This window comes from Vombatus ursinus, unplaced genomic scaffold (assembly GCF_900497805.2).
Source record: "Vombatus ursinus unplaced genomic scaffold, bare-nosed wombat genome assembly UNPS02014778.1, whole genome shotgun sequence".
Lineage (NCBI taxonomy): Eukaryota > Metazoa > Chordata > Mammalia > Diprotodontia > Vombatidae > Vombatus > Vombatus ursinus.
The window spans coordinates 42,736,546-42,758,583 of NW_020954556.1; the positions used below are offsets into that span (position 1 = coordinate 42,736,546).

The following is a 22,038-nucleotide window of genomic DNA, read 5'->3' on the forward strand; positions in this document are numbered from 1 at the left end:
TAGATTTGGAGTCAAAAGCACTGGATTCAAGTCCTATCCTTGTCAATTGCTATGAAGGTCTCAACAAATTATTTTTCTGAGCTTTGGTCTGCTCATGTAAAAGGAAGCACCCAATCCTTGTGTCCTCTCTGATCAAACAAGATCATTTCAAGTCTCTAATGAAATAATATATGTGAAAGTATTCTATAAGATACTATGCAAATGTAAATCATTATCATTAAGTTAATTAGAAAATTAAATTAATCAGAACACTTAATTTTTCCAAGTTCCCAGTTAATTAGGATTTGACTCTATATCATAGAAGTAAAAACAATGGAAAGAGATGAAATTTCAAAGCAAATTTCCTGGCAATTCAAGTGGAAATATGGTATCTAATGCTTGGAATTTTTTAAACTAAAAATAGTTTCCACCATTTTACAATGTAATCCCATCCAACAAGCATTTATTATTCACCTATCATGCCCTGTGTGGTACTAAGAATACAAAGATAATAATGAAAAGCATTTTTTTTGCCATCAAGAAGCTTACATTTCACTGCATATACAATAATCTGTCTCCCCTGTTGCAAAAACGTAGTATCTTTTCCCAGGTAATTAAAAATGGTTTCGGCTATATGATCCACCCAGGTGTCTTACTTAATCCAAATTCAAAAGCCCTTCTATCACTCACCTCTCTTGTTCTTTCCTTAGGTACTTGCATTATGTCTTTGACTTGGGAAATGGTGCTAACCTCATCAAAGGGAGCTCAAATAAGCCACTGAATGACAACCAGTGGCATAACGTAATGATCTCCAGAGACACCAACAATCTCCACACAGTCAAGATCGATACCAAAATCACCACCCAAAGCACAGCAGGAGCCAGGAATTTAGATCTAAAAAGTAAGTCTATACAAGTTTGGGTCACAATTTCACTTTCTACTTAAATAAAAAAATCCGTAGTTCTAAGCTTTTTTTTTTTGTTGCTCTAGTCAGATTGACTACTATTTCATTGACAGCAGGTAATTCATAATGCAACACAAAATCCTGTATTTCTCTTTTAATGTGGCAGAAATATATATGTATTTTTCATAGAAGGTTTCAAAAAAGCCAACATCTAGGACTGCTTACATGCATGGTAAAAGTTTGAAGAGTTAGAAATAATATATTCTTCTTGATGTTAGAAGAAAAGGGAGAGTGAGTTTAAGTTTGTTGCTATTGTTTGGTTGGTTGCTTAAAAAAGTTCCAATTCTTCTTAACAAATTTGTGGTCAAGGTGGCCAGTATATGTAAAGTTTCTCTTCAAGCTTGTTAGCACTTCCTGGTGAGGCTTTCACAGATATTTACAGGCATGTGTCAGAGGGTCAGAAAGCTTAGCTAATACATGTGTGTCTTTAACAGTGGATCCTCACCCCTGCTAAAGAAATGGCTCTTCCAACATCTGCCCTCTGAAGGGGGAGGGAGGGGGTCAAATTTTGAACAGGGTTTTCCTTCTACATAGATTTCTTTGATCTCAGGAGAACAAGTTGAAACTTCCCCAGTGGGGAAAGTAACAGTGGGAGAGTGTATCAGAAATACATGCTAAGAAATCCATAGCTCAAAGGCAACTTTGAAATCAAATTTAAGTTTGGGTAAGCCTTAGCTTTTCATTAGTATTAAAGAGCGTACCTTTCCCCCTCTCTGAGTCAAAAGACCACCCTGGAGATTGGGGGAACTGTTGAGACAAACCCGGACAGCTCTTCCTTCTAAGTGCTGAGAGATGCCTCTTTGAAACATGGTAAAAGAAAGAAGAGAAGCAAATATTCAGCATTTAATTTGAAAACATATTTCCAGAAAATACATCTGCTCAACGTATAAATTGCATTGTTGATGGCTGCCTACCTTCTTTCACAGAATTAGTTGTTACTCTTAAAGGGCATCCTAATTGTACCCACCAGTCAAAGGGTTCAGCTAAAAAAGTAAAACCCTGGTTAAAAGGGCAGATACATTTCCCTTTCTTCCTTTCCTAAAGTGTAAAAGGAAGGTATTTTTATGCTCATCAACTTAAGGAAATGGTGCCTATTGTGCACAGCAGTCAGGTGGCAACTGTCAAATAACAGAGACTTGGAAACTCAGTCAGTTTGCCAGGTAAATCACCTAAAGGGTACGAAGAAAAGCATACTGTTTGAATGAATGGAGAGCAACAGAGACAGACAGACAGTGAGACACAGAGACAGAGAGACAGAGACAAAGAGACACAGAGAGACACACAGACAGAGAGAGACACCGAGAGAGACACACAGAGAGAAACAGAAACAAAGACAGAGGCAGAGACAGAGCAGGAAAAAGGCCTTTATGGAAGCTGCCCATGTAAACCCAGGGACTGAAATGAAAGTAGTTTATAGTCTCTTTTTTTAAGATAGGTGCTACATGCAAACACATAGCTTGACTCTACAAAGACAAAAGACAAAAGGGTAAGCATCCTCTAGTAGGAATGATTTTCTGCTCAGTAAATGTTTCAAAAAGGGAATCATCTATTCACACCTGGAAGGGATCACATAGAATCAAAAATCTAGGGCTGGAAGAGATCATGGATCTCATGCAGTTCAATCTCATTTCATGAATGAGGAAATGGATACCCAAAGAGGTGAAGTGATTTGCCCTAGATCACAAAGATAGTAAGTAACAGGGGTCAAGCCTATCTCCTCTGGCTCCAATTTTAGCTTTATTTCCACTGTACTATACTGTCTCAATTTGCCCATCAGTTATTGAGAAGTGAGGATAGAGGGAGTATCAGAGAACCCTATGTGAAAGTTCTCTCTGATTCTGAATTGATAAAAGGCTTCAAAATTCGATGGAAGCCTTTGGGCTGTTTTTAAAAAAATAAACTGTATAATATTTTATGACTGGAAAATTATTTGGGAGGTAGGGGAACAACAGAAACAGAGTACCACCAGAATGAACACTGTATATACTGTATCTGTAACCTATAATCCTTCACCCCATGCCAATCCATATAACTCTTTAAATACTCACCCTACAACACACATTATCTTTAGCTCATTATGTCCCCAATAAAAATATCTCAGAATGTAGTTCTTCTCAATATCTCCACAGATGTGATTCCTTCTAAACCCATTCAGTGTAACCATGAACATTGAGGATAAGATAAACTTTATTTTCCCTCAGGAAATTCAGAAAACACATAAAGTCTCAGAGTAGCCTACAATCAATAAAATTCCCCTTCTCTTCCAATGAATTTCTTCTTCCTTCCAGAGTCCTCTCTTGTCTTCCAGACTTGTATTGACACTCGATGCTTTAGGCTCCCTTTGGGAAGAAAATAAATTTGGGGTTGTTTTCTGGGCAACCATTCAATATTCCAGTTGGTGTCATGTTCATTCCAAAATCATATATGTCATCCATCTTTATGGCACTACATGAAAGGTTGGATCTCTACAGGAAGGGAAATGAACTTGTTAGAAAGGCAACACTGTTCCCATCAAACCCATCCTGTCCAAATAATTTACATCAGTAGTAGAAATCAAAGTCCAAACCGTTTGCTCCTCCATACTACAGCTTCCCCTCCAACTAATGGGAACACGGAGGTGACTCTTTTCCCCAAGAGACAAACACCTGCCTGGAACTCTACCTTATCACTTTAGAAGACTGGATTCTGGAACTCTTCAAACATGGGTTCCTAAAGAGGCTATCCCAGGATGGGTGCTGCCCTGAAAACTTCCCATGCTCTCAAGAATTTCCACTACTTGACTAAGTGGTTGTTTTCTATTGATGTCATATGGTTGAGAACATGTACAAATGGCAAATATCTTTTCTAATACCTCTTCAGAGTTGAGTCATGAAATTAGGGGACCAGGAACACTTAATATTTCACCATTATCCTAGTTGCTGCCATCCCTTTGACCAAGAGGCCCACCTCTGGGACTAAAGAGAAAGAGGATTAGTCATTCCCTAGAGGACTATGCCAAAGTGTAGGCACCTATTCCTCTAGGGACCAAGGTTCTCTATCAAACATCTGTCAAAAAACCAGAGGGTGGGAGGGAGAATCTTAATGCAAGGTATTGGTTCCGCCCTCCCACAACAGTTTGGACTAACCTATTCATCCCCAGTGGATGAGATGTAACAAATGTCCCAAAGAAAGGCTCACATCCAGACCCAGAGTGAGCCCTTAATAAAAGGTTGTAAGTTGACTGATTGACTTCATATACTACCACACTTTGTTCTGACACCTAAAAAGTGAATTGTCTTAATGAGTCCACAGAAAGGAAATTATATTGGCTCCCTCTCATGAGCTCTCAGCTTTACCGAATTTAGAGTAGGAAGGGGTGTCACAGGACATCTAGTGCAACCAACATCCAACATTTAATCTAGAATCCCACTTGCCCTTGAACATACTACTCAAGTGACCATACAGCCTTTGCTTAATGGCCTCTAGTGAAGGGGAACTTTCCAGGGCAGCCCATTCCACTCTGGGATAGGTCCAATTTATTAGGAAATGTAATTTTGTTTGTTTTCATTTATTTGCTTTTATCACATCAAGCCTAAACTCGTTTCTTTACTATTTCTTCCTATTACTAGTTCTATCCTCTGGTGCTAAGATAGATAGATAGATAGATAGATAGATAGATAGATAGATAGATAGATAGATAGATGAATTAATTAAAGTCTAAACTTTCTTCCATGTGACCACCTTTCAAATAATTGAAGACAGCTATCAGGCCCTGCCAAGTATTTCCTCTACAAACTTAACATTCTAGTTTTCTACAATTGCTCCTCATATGACATAATCTCAAGACTTTTATTTTCCCAGTAGTCATTTTTTGTATACTCTGATACTTATCAATGTCCTTCCTAAAACATGTCTCACAGAATTAAATACACTATACAGATGCATGATCAGGGGAGAGAATGCAAGGATTGTCACCTCAGTATTTCTGCATTTTATGCCTTACTTAAAGCAGCCTTTTTTTTGTTACCATATCACAACAATCACCTATAGTGAGTTTGCAGTTCACGAAATCACTCAGATTGTTTGAAAACTTCTTTGTATTCAAGCCTCTCCCATCTTATGTTTATGAAGTTGATTTCTTAAACTTGTTTGAGACTTTATTTACATTCTCCCTCTTAAATTTCATTTCTACATCATTCTTATTAAATTTTAACTGTTAGATCTACTTAGTTCCTACAGAATTCCTTTATCATTATTAGTAGAATGAAGCTCAGTAATCAATTATGTAGAATCTGACCAAACTGCTAACCATGGCAGAGTAGTCAGCTCAGTAGGCTATAACATTAATCAAAACTATTTGATCCCAAATAAATGACTTGACTTTGAATAGAGAAAAACTCTAAATTCATACCTTCATACTAAATGAGAAATCTGAGTATGTCATTGATTGCATATCAGTCCAGGAAGCAAAGTGTATAGAGAACTCATCTCAAAACATCACTAAACTGGGGAGAAAAAAATAAGAATTTTCTATTGCTGGGGGAGTCAATAAGTTGCATTTCTTTATACAATAATTATCACATTTTTTATTAGTGCTCTTGGTTTTACATATTTTCTCTGCTTCATATAAAACAAACATTACAAAATTGGAATTTAGAGAGGTGCTTTCCAGTTTAAAAGACTATTTCTGTAAGTTATTCTCTTCATCATGAAAGGTAATATAAATGTGATGATGGTATTCACTTATTTATATCACTATTTGTATATATATGTATGATATGTATATATATATATATATATGTATGTAATTTTTCTCACAACCACCCTTCTAAAGTAGCTCAGGAAGGCATCTATAGATGAGAAACTTAAACTTAGAAAATTGAAGTAACTTTCAAAGTCCCACAGAAAGTAAATGATGGTTTTCAAACTCCAATATATTCTTTTGACTCTAAATTGCAATACTTTTGCATTAAACTGTAGTGTTGCTCAACTTTACTTACAGATTAGTCTGTTATAACTGAGTGATTTTGAAAGTAACAAGATGATTTTGACCTGTTTTTTGGTTGGAGGCATAATTTTATTTTAAATCACTTTAATGGTTATTTTCTTAGAGTTGCAAGGATTCTTAACCTGGGAATCCATAAAATTGTTTTTTTTTAATCCTTTGATGCCTTCATTTCATTATAATTAGATTCCTTTGTAATTTTATATATTTTATTTTATGCATTTAAAAATATTTTTAGAAGAGATTCACCAGATTGCCAAAAGGTTCCATAGCACATACACACAAAAAAATTTAAGAACATATGACTTAGAGAACAGTTAAACACAATTAAAACACTTTAATCAAGCAATACTATATAAAAGTACTGTGCTATGGACTAAAATATAATTTGAATAAAACATTTTTTCCTTATAGAACTTAACATTTAGTAGTGGTATATGACACACACATATATTAAACTATAATACAAAATCATATATGATAAGCATAGACTGGAGGTGTAAACTTTTCCTTGAGGTTCAAAAGGGGAAAAGTCAAAATGTGCCAACTGAGTGATCATGGAAAACTTCATGGAGGAAATGACATTTAAGTTGGGCTTTGTAGGATGGGTTGGGAAATTGAATTGGAAGAAGGGATTCTAGTCAAAGGAAAGGTCATGAACAATGGCACAAAATTCAGACAGTGTGGGATGTATACAGTTTGACTGTGGGAGTCTAGTTTGGCTAGTTCTTAAGGATAGGGGAAGGGAAGTCATGAGATAACACTGGAAAGGCAGGATGCTGCCAGTGAGTAGAAGGCTTTCAACCTTGGGTTAAGAGTTTATACTTTAATCCGTAGTGACTGAAGGGTTTTAAGCAGAAGAGTGATATGACCACATATGTACATGAAGAAGATCATACACTCCTTCTAGTATACATATTGTCTTCCAGAATCCTTTTATTCATTAATTCATTGAACAAATCTTTAATAAGCATGTTTTATGTAGAGAACATTAATGGACTAGAAAGGAATGCTTGGCAATATGGTATGGGAGTTTGATAAGAGAAGATTTTCTATTTGTAGCCCTTAATTGTTTAAAAGATCAATGTAAAATTACTTGTCACATATTTGTGCAAATGTTTATAAATATATAATCTTATTTGTTAATGACCACATAGATTTTTGCCTTATTTTTTTTTTAAAGAAACCAAGCTTAGGCTTGCCCTGCTTGCCTCTGTTCTCATGAAAACATGAAAAAATCTAGTACTAACTGAGAGTTCAAATGATAAGAATCTTACCCCTAAGTATATAATGTGACCATAAGTAGCTTTATTTGGGAGAACTTTTATACATTCAGGCAGAGATCACAAACTATACTAAGATGATAGCAATAGGATGAGAGGACTGAATAAAGGAATAAGAAATTTGTGGAAGAACCATTGGGGAGGGAGAGATTGACAATGTATGAAAAAGGTGATTCCTGGAGTAAGGCCCTTGAGGAGCTAGGAAGAGAAGGAATCATGGGAATAAATCGAGGGATTACCTTTGATAATGAGCAAGGATATATCTTCCCTCTGAGGGACGAAGAGAAAGAGATAATGGGTGATGCTGCTAAGGAGCAGAAGAAAGAAAATGATAAGTTGAGGAAACTTACCTCAGATATTAATCAGTGGATGAACAAGAATTTCTGAAGTCAGTACACTGTACTGAGTATGCCAAAGGGAAAAAAAAAAGTATGAAAGCAGTCCCTGAATGCTTCAATTGATCTTCTAATGGGAAAGACAAAGTGTATTGGACTTATATAAATAAATACAAGATACATACAAAGTAGATTCAAGTTAGCTTTCAATGGGAAGGTACTAGCATATGATCATGCTCTAGCTAATTCTTAAAGGAAACCAAGGGTAAAAAACTTATGAAGAGCCAGCTTTCCCTACATGTCTGCTTCTGATCTCTCCCTGTGTCTCTCCCAAGAGTCTCTGGAACCACATGTCTCTCTTTTAAGAGACTCTGGAACTGATTCCTTCCTTTACACAGGTATTTATCATGATTATGTTGCACTCAACATTCTCTCCACCAAAAGAAGTCACTTTTCTTTGTGTGTATGTAAACATCATTACACAAAACAACCCAGAGTTGTTTGGAAGCCTGGGTTACATAAGTATTGTGGACAGCAAGTGCAAAGGAAAAGAGATGGGACATGGAATGTCATGTGTGAAGAACAAGGCTTTTAGTGCAAATGGACTATAGAGTCCTTAGAAGGGAGTAACATAAAAGTAAAAAGGCTAGAAATAAAAGTCCAGGCTGTAAATGTCTTTAAACGCCAAATTGGAGTTTATGTTTGATTCTAGAGGTACTCAATGATGTTGGATACTGGATCATCTGTGGTGAGGGTAAGCATAAGGAGACTTGTGGGATTTTTGGAAGATTGCAAAATATATGGAACAGTCACTGTAAGGAATAAGGTAGTGAGACAATATGAGTGGAATTTATTAACTATTAGACCCAAACAGACACTGAACCCTGCATATATGAGGTTAAAAAAATATTTTTTGTGACTATCTTTACTGAAACTCAACAATCTCTGAGTAAAAATGGAGAAATTCAATGGTGTGATTTATCAAAGGTTTATGATTGGCAGAACATAAAAATGTGAAGAGTGAAAAGTGCTGCAAGTGACTCATGAAATCACTAGGCACTAAACTAGTAAAATTTTAAAAGAAGCTAATCTTGGAGACAAGGCTGAGAATAGAGCAGGTAGATTGCTTGAAAGTGAAGAAGGTAGATTGGCTGAAAAGGAAGAAGTACAGGGATAGTGTTCAGAACTAGGGAGAAGAAGTGGTAATGTTAGATTGCAAAAGCCCATGTAAGTATAAGAAGAAGAGGTTATATTTAGTCAGGGAATGGACTTTTTAGTTCAGGATCTTTCTTATATCTTAGTTGGTATTCTGTTCAATTCTATGGTGACATCGCTGGTGCAACATGCTAGTGCTGAAGTGGGAAGAATGTCTTATAGCCTTTTACAGTTGAACAGGTAGATCTGAAGAAAATTATTGAAAAGCATGTTGAGGGCTCAGCGATATGGATGTTGGCATCCCCAAGAAATTTTGCAGGCTATAGAGTAGAACAGAAGATTGGGAACTAGGTGCTGAAGTAATTCATAAAAGTCGAGGACATAATCTCAGTGTCAGATGGTGTCAACTGCAAGAATTAGGAGAGGATGAAAGAATCCTATCTTGTGAGTTTCAGTATTATTGAGGTTTGCTGGCAGGTCACAGATGAATAGGGTTTGAAGCTTCGAGGGATAATAAGAAGTATATAGACTTCTCCTCCTGAACCTGTAATATCCTTTTGGCTCCCTGTCTTGGTGGCAATAGGAGAATGCAAATGATATTGTCAAGGAGACAAACTGTTGTATAGGGAACTTTAAATGATTTAAAATAACTTTAAAAAACATGATTAAGAATGAGTTAATAGAAATTAATGAGACAGCTACATTTTGACTAGCTTTCCCCATACCTGGCAGTGTCTTTATTTTGCATTTTCCCTCCCAACCCCATGTTTTGCATATAATAAGAGCTTGACATGTCTCTGAAAGATTCATGGGGTAAATATGGTGGCAATGAGCTTCAAAAACATGAAGACATGAAATGTCTGTGACCTGCCAACATTTGAGTTTCACTTCATCTCAGACCTTACCTATTTTCTTTCAAATCCTGGGCTAAAATCAGATCGTTTATGGTTTTGAATTGATTCAATGCCAACTATTTTTTCCACATGTTACTATACCTCAAAAAGACACTAGAGGGCACCACAATGCCACAAAACGTACATCCATAAAGGCATGTAGGAGAAAAAAATATGGTTTAGTTGTTCTAGGCAATCTTCTGCACCTCTATTTTCTGCATATTTGAAGTTCTACCATATTTCCCCTTTTAGAGAAATGTATTCTTTCTGGTGGAATTTTTTTTTAAATCATCACTGCAAGTCTTTAGCATTGAAACATAAAAAAAGACAATGTATTCCATTCTAAGCTTCAGCTCGCTGATAAGAGATGATTAACAATCTCCTACACAGTCCAATGTATTTTCATTTTTTTTTAAAAAAAACAAGCAATAACAATGAAGATGAGTATGATGATAAAGAGAAGAAAGATTTAATGCAGGTAAAATTGTCCCAATTGGTTCTTTGCTTGTAGAAAAGCAGACTTGGGATGGAAGGGGTGGTCCTTTGTATCTACCGTAACATTTGTCTATTTTTGGTTTTATCTTTACCGGCTGTTTGCATTCCATTCATCTGGGTAGTTTGTGCAAACCTCAATATGCAATAAAAGGAGTTGAAAAATTCTGGCCTCTAAAAATGTTGTGTTCCATAACCCTTGATTCTGCATCAAAAGATTTCACCGTTTTTGATCCTTTCTTCTTCTCCCAGGGTGTTGGCTTGTTTGGAAGAACGACTTGTCTGCCTATCTAATCCCAGTTGTATGTTGAGCTTTCTCTGGCTGCTAATGATAGCCTAGCTGGGGAAAGAAAAAAGAATGGGGTGAGAAGCATCTTTATATATGCCAAGTAAAACGGATTGGTTTCAACCACTTTTCAATACTCAACTTTCCCAAAAAGCAGTTTTTCAAATGTCTGCACTTAACACCTTGAAAATAAAGCAGATCCAGAGATTCAACAACATGCCATGAAATATTGGGATAAAATGCCCTCCTGTGGCCACTTTGCACAACAGAAGTGATGAGTAGTCATCACATTTGGATTTTTTTTTTAATTAAGCCACAATAATTCTGCTGTGTTTTTTGTTTTGTTTTTCTAATTTTCCAGTGGGATGACTACTTATCACTTCTATGATAAGGTTGTTTAGTCATTCAACAATAGGCAAAACTGCAAAGCAGATAAATACCTCTCTTTTCCTGTTTGCCTTCCAACCTCTCAGACCTTTCTCCACCTGACAGTGCTCTGATCCTAGGCATCCATTGTTGTCTCCTGTCCTCTGGATACCAAAAGCTCCCAGTTTTGATGGCCCAGTCAGGTCTGCCAATAGTGAGCTTTCCAGGTTCCAGAGTTCTATTTATCTTCCTCTTAGCCTCCTCCATTACTGTCTCACCCCCACTTCTAGTTAAAATTCACATTTTTCATTTGGGACTGCTTTTCACAGAAAGGTATAAATGCCTTCTGGCTCCTTAAACCTCCCAAAATTATTTCCTTCTTTTTTTTAAAGAAGATGTTTGTTATCCTGCACAAATCTCATTCCTTGTATGCCATATACAGTGACAAAATGAAGTGAAGAATTTCACGAGTGGGTGAAATTAGGTCTCTCATCAAATCATCCAGATACTTGGGACCCTTGAAGTCACTCTACAATTTCCCAAAAGTGATTCAACCCGTCTCCACTTATTCAGTTCTATACCCAGTCTCTTTTCCATTTACAGCATCTATCATAGACAGATGTCTTGATGGACAAACTCAATGTATTGTCCATCCAAAACCATGCCACAATTTGGCCAGTATGCATCCTTATTTCATTTGTTCCCCTCCTTCCCTCATTATGGATTGCCAAATACTTGGCTTTTGACTGATTTGGGGACTTGTATTTATAGAGTATTTTGTAGTTTCTGATGTTCATGTGATCTTCACAGCAACTGCATTAGATAGAAAGAGCAGGAAGGCGCTATAACTCAGAAGACCTAGGCACAAGTTTGGGTTCTGTCACTTAAATGCTGTGTAATCTTGGACAAGCTATTTCATCTCCCTCAGCCTTCATTTTTTTATCTCCAAAGCGAATGGATTTGACAAAGTGATTGTTAAAATCCCTGCTAACTCTAATTTTCTATACCTCAAAAAGAGATACATGAACACATATTCTTTTTGAAGATATATATGAAAAGACCTCAGACCATGGGTACACTATTGCCCCAAGCCTTTCTTGTCCTGCTGGGCTCAGCATGTCTGCTGAGGAAAGGCTGTTAGGGACCAGGCAAGGTACTTACTGCTGTCTTCTCATAGTCAGCTTCTTCAGGTGAGAAGACCTCAGATCATGGAGGCACAAGAGCCCTGAGCCTTCCATCTCCTGCTGGGCACAGCATGTCACCTGCGTAAAGTCTGCTGGGGACTAGTCTAGGCATCCTTCTTCTGCCCCAAAGCAACCAAAACCATCTATACCAGCACAGGACATTTTACACCTCCTGCTGCCAGGCTGATCTCCCATATAATGTGAAGAACTTCCAGTGCAAAGAATAACCCTCCCTTTTACTTCAGACCTCCCTTCTGCTGCTGCAACTGTCTTTGAGGGTAGATGGGTGGTATCTCCCACTCAATGATGAAGATTCTCACACATGACATCCCAGTGACTCCAAACTCCCATAAATCATCATCCAAACCCTACTCTATACCTCCTTCCACTAAATTCTTTGTTCCCATGCCCCTCACCCTTTCACCCTAAAGTTTCATCTTAATGTCACCTAGCCCTTCCATTGTACCCTATGGAATGCCTGTTTCATAGGCAACAAACTTCCCTTCATCTTAAATTTATTTATTGTTTAACCACTCCTTCTATTTAATGTGTCTAACTTAAACATGGCTTTCCCCTTATGCTATAGCCTTTCCAGTACTGGCTTCACTTTCACTCAGACTTTTTGGCTCACTGTTTGAGGTATGTGAGTTGGAATACTTCTCACTCCCCACTGTCACTTCCAGGTTCTCCCCCTTCCTCCGTCGCTCTGTAGCCTCTCTTCCATTGAGGTGCATGCTGTTCATATCTACTACCTAATCAAGTTCTGCTAACTGCAATCTACAGACCCTCTCATTCCTCTTCCTTCCTCAATGAGTGTGATACCTGGCTTACATTTTTCTCTTCTCCCCAATTCCTGCCCTGACTGGGGGACTTCAGCATACATATTGACTCTCCCTTAAATACCCTAACCATGATCTACTCCTCCGTTCTACCTCAGCCACACACAAAGATGGTCATACCCTTTATCTCACCGTCATCCACACATGTACCGACTCCATAATCCAGAATTCTGAAATCCCCTTATCCAACCACAATGTCTTGGCTTTATATTTCTCCCTCTGCCTTCCCTTATATAAGCCTGTTATTCATCCACACCATGACCTCTAATTCCTTGACCCCTCAATTCTCTCCCAGGCCATCTCCTCTGCACTAACCATTCTATCCTCTTCTCCCCATCTTAATTCCTTGGTGAACCACTTCAACTCTACACAGTACTCCTCTCTTGAATCCCTTGCCCCCTTATCATATGACCACTTAAGTCCAATCAAGCTTCAGCCTTGGATCATTCCCACCACTCATCATCCTTGGGTCTGTACATATGCTGCTGAATGAAGGTAGAGAAAATCATGCAACTATTGTTACTGGATCCACTACAAATTAGTTACTTAGCCTCAACTAGGCCCTCAATGCTCCTGGGCAATCCCACTATACCTCTCTTATCAACTCACTATCCCTCTCTGTTCAAACTTTTACATACTTCCTGAAACAACCTATGACTCCCCTTTTCCACTCTCAGCTGAGAACCTTGCCTCTTATTTTACAGAAAAAAAATTGAGTACATTCACTGTGAACTTTCTCTCTTCCTCATCTTCTATCAGCTACCTTCTGACACTTTTTGCTTTGACTCCTGTTTTGTATAATGAAGTGGCCTTCATCCTCACCAAGGCTAACCTTTATTCACATGATCCCGTTCCACCTGTCTTCTCCAATATATTACCTTTTCTGTCACCCCCAAACTTTCACTTATTTTAAATCTCCTCTTTAGTGACCATTTTCTTTGGTAAACCCAGAAATACAGATATAGAATGTTAAAGTCCAGCTAAAATGCTCCTTCCTTCAGGAACTCTTCTCTGATCCACCAACCAGATGAAGTCTGTCTCTCCCCAAACTCTCATGCTATTCTATTTCATTTTGCCCATGTATTTATCTCATCCTGCATTATATTTATTTGTATCTCACTCTTTTACTAAATTATAGGCTCTCAAGGACTGTGTCTGATCTCATTATTTTTGTATCCACCATGTCTAACATTATGTTTTATTTTATAATAGAGGCTTAATAAATATTTGTTGAATGAGTGGGACCTCAGATGATATCTATCCCAACACTTTCATTTTTCAGATGATAGACATGAGCCCCAAGGGATGAAGTAGTGTGCCCAAGATCAAAAAGCTAACTATTCTCTGAGCCAGAACTAGAGGTTTTCTAACCCAGATTCCTGTGGTTTTTTTCTATTGTGTCATATTGCTGTCCATTCCTGTATCAGTTATCTAAGAGCTTAGTTTATATAGCATGACATCATCATACAAATAGTGGAAATACAAGTGAATTGGAGGGTGTTGCTGCTGAATCCCATATTATCACATAGTTAAACAGAGGGTCTATATGTATTTGCTCTCTAGAAATATTTGCTCTATTTGCCCTTTCCTTCCTTAATGATCATTCCTGGTTCTATCTATAAGTTGACCTTCCCCAGATAGCACTTATTTTCTCCTTATTATAATCTTGCCCCAGGGAGGCTGGTCCTTTAGCTTCTATTAGAGACCTCTAGGAAGAGAAGTTGCCTTTCTCCTTGGGCCCCATTATTGTTTCCAGACCAATGGTCCCAATGCTTTTTTGGTACCTGCACCCCTTGTCTTTCAACAACTTTCCATACCCTCTATTCAGTATGAAATGAAATAAATTCCAAAGATTACCATATATATCCACATAAAAATAAAACTAAAATAAATATCAGTAGGATAACAGTTATTTACAAAATATTCCCCAAACCCCCAAGAAACATTTTATACATCAGGTTAGACACCTCTTTTCTAAGCCATTGCTCTACCACCACCTCTCAACAAGAACGTACTCTCTTCATCTTCACTGAATATAATACTGCTTTTTTTTCTGTACCTACTTAATCTGCTCATCCTACTCACTCATTCTAACTTCCAGACAACTCATAGACAATCAGTCCTGGTTTCATTTGCTTCCCTCCCTCCCTTGGACCTCATGATCATCTCCACCAACAAGGCTTTTAACAACAACAACAGCAATAATGCCTAACATTTATATAACGCTTTAAGATTTGCAAAGTGCATTATAAAAATATTATTCATTTAATCTTCACATCTACACTTTGAGAAGTAGTTCAGAGAAGACCTCATTTCATAAATGGAAAGAGCTAAGTATGGAAGGAATCTGAGGTGATAAAATAATACATTCTAAGCATGGAGATAGACATAAAGACAGGAATACAGTTCTGGGAGTCCAGTTTGGCTAGAAGGTAGAATATGTTTTTGGTTTTTTTGTGTTTGTTAGTTTGTTTGTTTTGTTCTTGGTTTTTTTTCATAATGAGAAATAAGTCACCAGATTGCAGAATCTCAGATCAGAAGAGATCACTAATTCAACCAATAGATGAACAAAAATCACATCCACAATATAGCCACCAGTGATCATCCAAAGTTTCCTGAAGCTCTTTAGTGAGGAGAACATACTCTCTTCCATGTGATTTTTGAAAGGCTATCATCTTAAGCCCAGAAAAGCTTGAGACTGATTATGTATGATTTTAAATGTCAGTCTCAGAAGTTTGTATTTTATACTAGAGGAAATTGGGAACCATCAAAGATTTTTGAGTAGGAGAGTGACATGGTCAGACTTTTGAAGATTTATTTTGGGAATTGTGTTGAGGATAAATTGGAGCAAGGAAAAAGCAAAAGCAGGAATGCCAATTAGGTGGCTCTTATAATAGCCCTGGTAAATGAATGGTGAAGAGAATATGAAGTAGGACAATAACCATGTAAGTAGAGGGACAATATAAGAGACCCTGGTATAAAATTTACAAGGCTTACTGGCTATGGGGCATGAAGAAGAGGAAAGAATAAAGGATGATTCCACTTAGAAAACTGGACAATGGGAAGATTGTGGTATCCTCAACATAACTGGTAGGTTTGGGGGAGAGTTGAGTTTGAGTGGAAAGAACATCCATTTCATTTGCACATGGTGAGTTTGAGACACCTGTGGGGCTTCCAGTTTGATATGGCAAGGCATTTGGTTGATGCTATTGGACTAGAGTACAGGGAACTTGAGAAGAGAAGTTTAGAACGATATCTATGAAAAGTATAATTAAGAGTCAATTGAGAAAAAACATAGAGGTTTCCCTTGGACTTTTGAGGGTCACGTTGAGATTGTACAGTTACATAAATTTGTGGTGCATTTAGTCCACATAAATGCATTAATGTTCTTCTTGTGTTTTGTAGCCTGTATGTACTCCTCCATTAGTTTCTTTTTTTCTTTCTCTATCTCACCCACACTGAAAGTTCAGTGAGTTATCACAGGTTCAGGCCCTCCCTGATCAGCACAGGAGCTTTGATCTTCCTTTTCTGACCTAGACTGGTTCACCCCTCTTTAAGCAAACTGGTGGGCTCACCATATTAATGGAGGACTTGGCAAAGACACCCAATCAACTTAGGCCATTGCAGCTCAGGCCTTCTGAGTTCAAGAGTTCCACTAGCCTCAGGAATCACAGGATTGTACCACATACCTAGAAATCCATTAGTTTCCAAGACACTTTTCTCTCTTGGTTATTCTTTTACCTGAATCTTCTTCTGAATCTTCTTTAACGTTTTATCATCTTTTTCCCACTTTCTAACTAGGTATCACGTAAGAATCTGTTTTACACCCTCTTCTTCTCTGTAAATATCTTCTCTTGATGATTCCATCAGCTCCTGTGGATTCAATTATCATTTCTATGAAGATATCTCTCAAATATTTGTATAACTTCTCTCTGAAGTCTAGTCCTGTATGACCACCTGTCTCATGGATGTGTCAGCCTGGATGTTTTATTGACATCTCAAACTCAACATATTCAAAAGTGAGCTCATTATATTTTCCCCAAAACATATCCTTCCTCTAAATTTCTGTATTTCTGTTGAAGATACCAAAGATCTTCAAATCATCTACATCTTGTGTCCCAGTCACCACTGATAATAGGCTACAGCAGGAAACATCCTTGACTTTAAAACCCTTGGCAATTTGATTCCCATTTACCAAGCCTTATTTCTTACCACTCCCCTTCATGTCCTATCTGTTCTCTGTATATAACACTCTACTACCTCTGATCTTGGTAGAGATTGTCTTTTATATCTGGAATTCACTCTCTCCTTTCCTTTGCCTCTTAGATTCCCTAGAATTGTTCAGAGAATAATTCAAGTCCTACCTTCTAAAGGGGAAGGGAGAGGGAAATGAAGAGAATCTGCTTTGATATAAGGGCCTGCTATGCTCCAGGCATTGTACTAAGCACTTTACAAATATTAACTCATTTGATCCTCACAACTACTCTGTGAGATGGGTGCTATCATTATCCCTATTTTTCATTTGAGGACTTTCATTTTACAGTTGAAGGGAGTTCGTTCCTTATGCTTGTGGGTTTTTACTGAACTCTCTCACTTGAAATTATTTTAAATAACTTTGTATGTACTTCATGTTACTTATCTGTGTACATGTTGTATCCTCCCAGTAGAATAAAAGCTCTTTGAGGGCAGGGATTGTTTCATTTTTTGGTGTTTATCTTCCTAGCACTTAGAACAGTTGCTTGTACATTGTAGATTTTGTTGTTATCATTCACTCACTTTTTCAGGCACATCCAACTTTTCATGACCCCATTTGGGATTTCCTTGGCAAAGATACTGGAATGGCTTGCCATTTCCTTCTCCACCTCATTTTACAGATACGGAAACTGAGGCATACAGGGTTAAGTACCTTGCCCAGGGTCACACAAGTACTAAGTGTCTGAGTCTAGTTTTGAACAGAGGAAGATTAATCTTCCTGACTCCAGGCCTGGTACTCTATTGACTGCATCACCTAGTTGCCCACATTGTAGTTATTTAATATGTATTTGTTGTACTAGATTGAATTGTATGAGAAGGGTACCCCCAGGATTGGGGTTTCTCAAGGTATGAATGGTAATAGGATGAAGGGTTAAGGGATCCAAGGGTACAGGATGTTGTATAGTTGAACTGGCTTCTTCTGCAGAGAGATATGAAGCCAAAACAGGTGAGGAGAGAGAAAACTAAAGGGATCTAGAGATAGGACTAGAAGGATCAGAAGTTAGGATGAGGAAGAAGAATGGGTTTAGGTTTGGAAGGAGAGAGATAGAGGGAAGCAGAAGAGTAAGACTGAGAGAGAATTAGAAATGATGACTGAGGGAGATAAGAATCACTCTGAATTTGTGAACCTGGGTGATTAGATGCTTCTCACAAGGAAATTTGAAGGAAGAGCATATTGGAGAAGTAGGAATGTAGATGTTTGTCAGTCAACTAAAATTTATTAAGTTCCTGCTATGTTCCAGGCACTGTACTAAGAAATGAATATCATTTTGGGGGGATACATTGGATCTGAGTTAATTATAGGGCATCTTGATGGAGCTGTTTCAGCATTATCAATGCAAGACTAGAGTTCAGGAATAAGATTTGGACTGGAAATATAGATTTGTCAGTCATCTGTGTAGAGATTATAATGGAACCTATGGGAGCTGATGATCTTGCCAGGAAAAAAAATATAGATAAAGAAAAGGGCCCAGATGTAAGCAGAAGCATCTAGGAGAAGAACAAGAGGGAGAGACCCACATCATGGAAAGCAAAGGAGTGACTTCTGACACATAAGGACTAAGGGCCCCTGGGCTCATAGATTATTGCCAGCATCTACCTCTATCTCTATCATGAACTCTGAAGTGGTGTGTTTACTGATTCTTAAGATTTCCCAAATTTCCACTTCACCAACTAGTTCCTACTTATTTGTCAGAATCAGGTTCGGTTTTCCTGACCATACAGGCCCCAATCATTTCCTATGAACCTGAAATGATCAAGAAGGCAAGTCAAGAATTTCTCAGCTGCTTTTCTTTCAGTAGAGAGAGGCCTTCAGTAGTTGTACAGATACTTAAAGTCCAACTACAACAGGCTTTTGGGCCAGTTTTGTGATCTGTTGTATGTCAGGAACTCATTAGCCATTTTCTTCTTGTCAGAGAGATTGCTATATACTCTTTGCTATATATTGCTATATAAACCTCTATAAAACTTTTGCTTCTTCCTTCTCTGACCCTAACCCAAAAGCGTACAACCATATTTTCCCCTTCAAGTTTGTGGCTAGATCGTGCAGTAGCTAGAGGGACAGACCTAGAGTCAAGAAGACCTAAGTTCAAATCTGGCTTCAAATACTTAAAAGCTGTGTGACCCTGGACAATTCACTTAACTTTTGTTTGCTTGTTTCCTCATCTGTAAAATAGGGATAATAATAGCACCTATCTCTCAGGGACTGTTGTAAGATCAAATGAGATAATAATTGTAAAGCTCTTAGCACAGTATCTGGCACATAGCAAGCACTATATAAACGTTAGCTTTTATTATTATTACTAGATGCATGTTTTCATGATATAGAGTGTTTTCCCCCTCTTTTTACCTGATTGTTTCATTTTGAAAAGTTGCATCCTTCCACTGTCTTGTTGTAGTGATTAGTTGACACACTGCTAAGTTTCAGTTGTAGTTATGAGTTATTTATTTCCTTGTGCTGAGATCTAGTATTCTTTGTTTATCACCAATAGCCTTCACATGGGTATGCTGACAACTAAAACTTGTAGCTTCAGTCACTTTTCTGAGTAAAATCGTTACTAACTCTCTTCCAAGTTATCAGATTCTGTGAATTCATGCAGAGATCTTGTGTTCTTCCAATTCCCAAGTTAGGTGGTAAGCTTCTTGAAAGCAGGGGCTGTCTTTCATTTTTGAATCCCAAGCACTTAGCCCAGTGACTGGCATATAGTATGTAGTTGATAAATGTTTATTGACTGTCTGATTACTCTCCTTTCTTTGTCATATATACTAATTATGAGAGTATAATTCTTAGCAAATATACAAAGGTAACCTTCTCTCCTCCCTTTTAGGGTCTACAAGTCTCTAAGCAAGTATAGTTTTTAGTTCTCATTCGTTTAACTTTGACTCAAAACCCATCGCTCTTTTATGTTAAGCCATAGTTGAGAAATCTAAATCCTATCCTCCAATACTATTGTCTTAATCAGCTATTCATTTCTCTAATCTAATCTTCATTTCTTTCCTCTCCTTTTAGGGGGCATAACTATTTTTTTTAAAAAGGCATCAACCTGCATGCTTAAGGTTTTCATTTTTTTATCCAGAAGTTCATTATTACTCAAGGTACAGCAGTTTCTTTCAGGTGGTACAATTTTTCCTCCCATAATCACCAGAATTGAGTATTAGTCATTGGATTTGACAAGTGTTGGGAATCTCTCCACCATAGCCTAGAAAAGATAGATTGTTGATACGACAAAATACCTCACCACTAATCACAGTCTGTTGATTTATATCCACTTATGTATCCCTCAACAGGGAGTTTTGGATCTCTCCTTCCTGAATAACAGATGCCCTCTTTTTTTGTAGCACCTGTATCTCTTCTTTATCACTTTTTTGCTTCTTTCAAAAGGATACAGATCCATTCTCTATAGAAAAGCTTCAAACCTAATATGTTACTCTAATACCTCAGGGTTCCTTCTTCCTACTCTCCTTTTCATCATATTTGTCAATATTCCAAATTCATGAAACTGGTTTAAATGTGCCCCCTCTGATTTCTTTCCCTTCCATTGTGATCTTCTTGAACCATTTCTTCCAGCTGGAAAAATAACATTTCATTCTCTCTGATAGGCCAGAAAGTAGAAAAGTAGTCCTTTACTGCTTTAACCCTCTTACCTAATTTGGGGGAGATTAGAGGCAACAATTCTATTGCTTTCAGGTGACATTAAATACCACTGGATCTCACTAAATTCCCTGCCACTGTATTCTAACATCCTCTAGGCCAGAGTAGGGAACCTGGGGCCTCAAGGCCACCTATGGCCTTCTAGGTCCTTGGGTGTGGCCTTTTGACTGAGTCCAAGTTTTACAGAACAAATCCTTTTATTAAGAGGATTTGTTCTATGAAGTTTGGATTCAGTCAAAGGGCCGCACTTTGAGGACCTAGAAGGCCACATGTAGCATGGAGGCCGCGGGTTCCCTAGCCCTGGTATAGACTTTAATATCTATCCTACCTTTATAGCCTACAATTCCCAAGCATTGCCACTTAATATATTTTTGCAACCTAAAGAGATGGACCCAGGCATCCACACTCCCACTGAACCCTTAGAATTGCTAAGTGTTGCCTTTTGCCTACTAGTCAAACTTTTTTTCATGTCTGCCATATGAGCTCCCTGAGAGCAAAGACCATCTATTTCTCCACCTCCCCCCATTTATAGATTCACCATTTAGTGAAAGATGGAAAGCTGTTAATAAATGACTTATTATTTATTCATTTGTTATGCCACCACGGGGATCAAACTACCTATTACAAAGCCTTTGAGTGATCCTGAAAGACAGATATAACATAATATCCTTCACTGGCAAATTGTTTTTATCCTGAATACTTGTGAAAAATCAAGACCCATAGGTATCTTTGTCTCTCACTGGCACCCCTCACAAAGCAAAGCCACAGGGTCTGTTCATTGTAGCACAGGTTCTGTCAGTGACAATGTCTAAACCATGCTTTCTGAAAGAGACTCTCCCACCTGTTGTGCATCATCTAGTGCTATTTTTCCTAGTTCCCATTGATTAGCAATTAATAGGGTTTTTTTTTGGCCATGTCCTAAAGCAAACAGTAAAAATATTCATCAATTCTCTACAAGAATTTCTTCATCTAATGAAATTCTCATTCTTAGGGACTTGCCATCTCTTCTTTCTTTGCTTGTATCTTATCTTTACTGAGGCCACAGGCTTCTGTGATCTGTTAAGGCAGTTTATGTACTTCATTTTGATATATTTGAAGTATTATGCTTTTTTTAGTGTGGTTTTTATTCTTATGGAATCCAGTCTGCATCTTGAAATCTGTGAGCAAAGCATTAGTATAACCTATTAGAATCTTCAGCATGGATGGGTAGGTCTACACAGATATACTGATACATATAATATGGTCTGCATTTCCTGTGCTCTGCAGACCCTTTTAACAAGGATTGTCTGTGTTATGTCAAGAATTTATAATGGAAGCGAGGTTTTTAATTTCTGTGAAATGTAATGAAGGAGTGTCACTGGCTAGGACCTTGTCA

At 37.7% G+C, this 22,038-nt stretch overlaps 1 protein-coding gene across 21 annotated transcripts in view; it reads left to right on the plus strand.

The window, feature by feature from the left end:
• Window positions 1–22,038, plus strand: part of NRXN1 (neurexin 1) — a 1,385,770-nt gene that overhangs the window by 651,053 nt on the left and 712,679 nt on the right. For all 21 annotated transcript variants that reach the window (XM_027865387.1, XM_027865388.1, XM_027865392.1 and 18 more), the window contains one exon: window positions 690–880. In XM_027865387.1, the coding sequence (XP_027721188.1) occupies window positions 690–880 (191 nt within the window). The remainder of the gene's footprint in view (window positions 1–689; window positions 881–22,038) is intronic.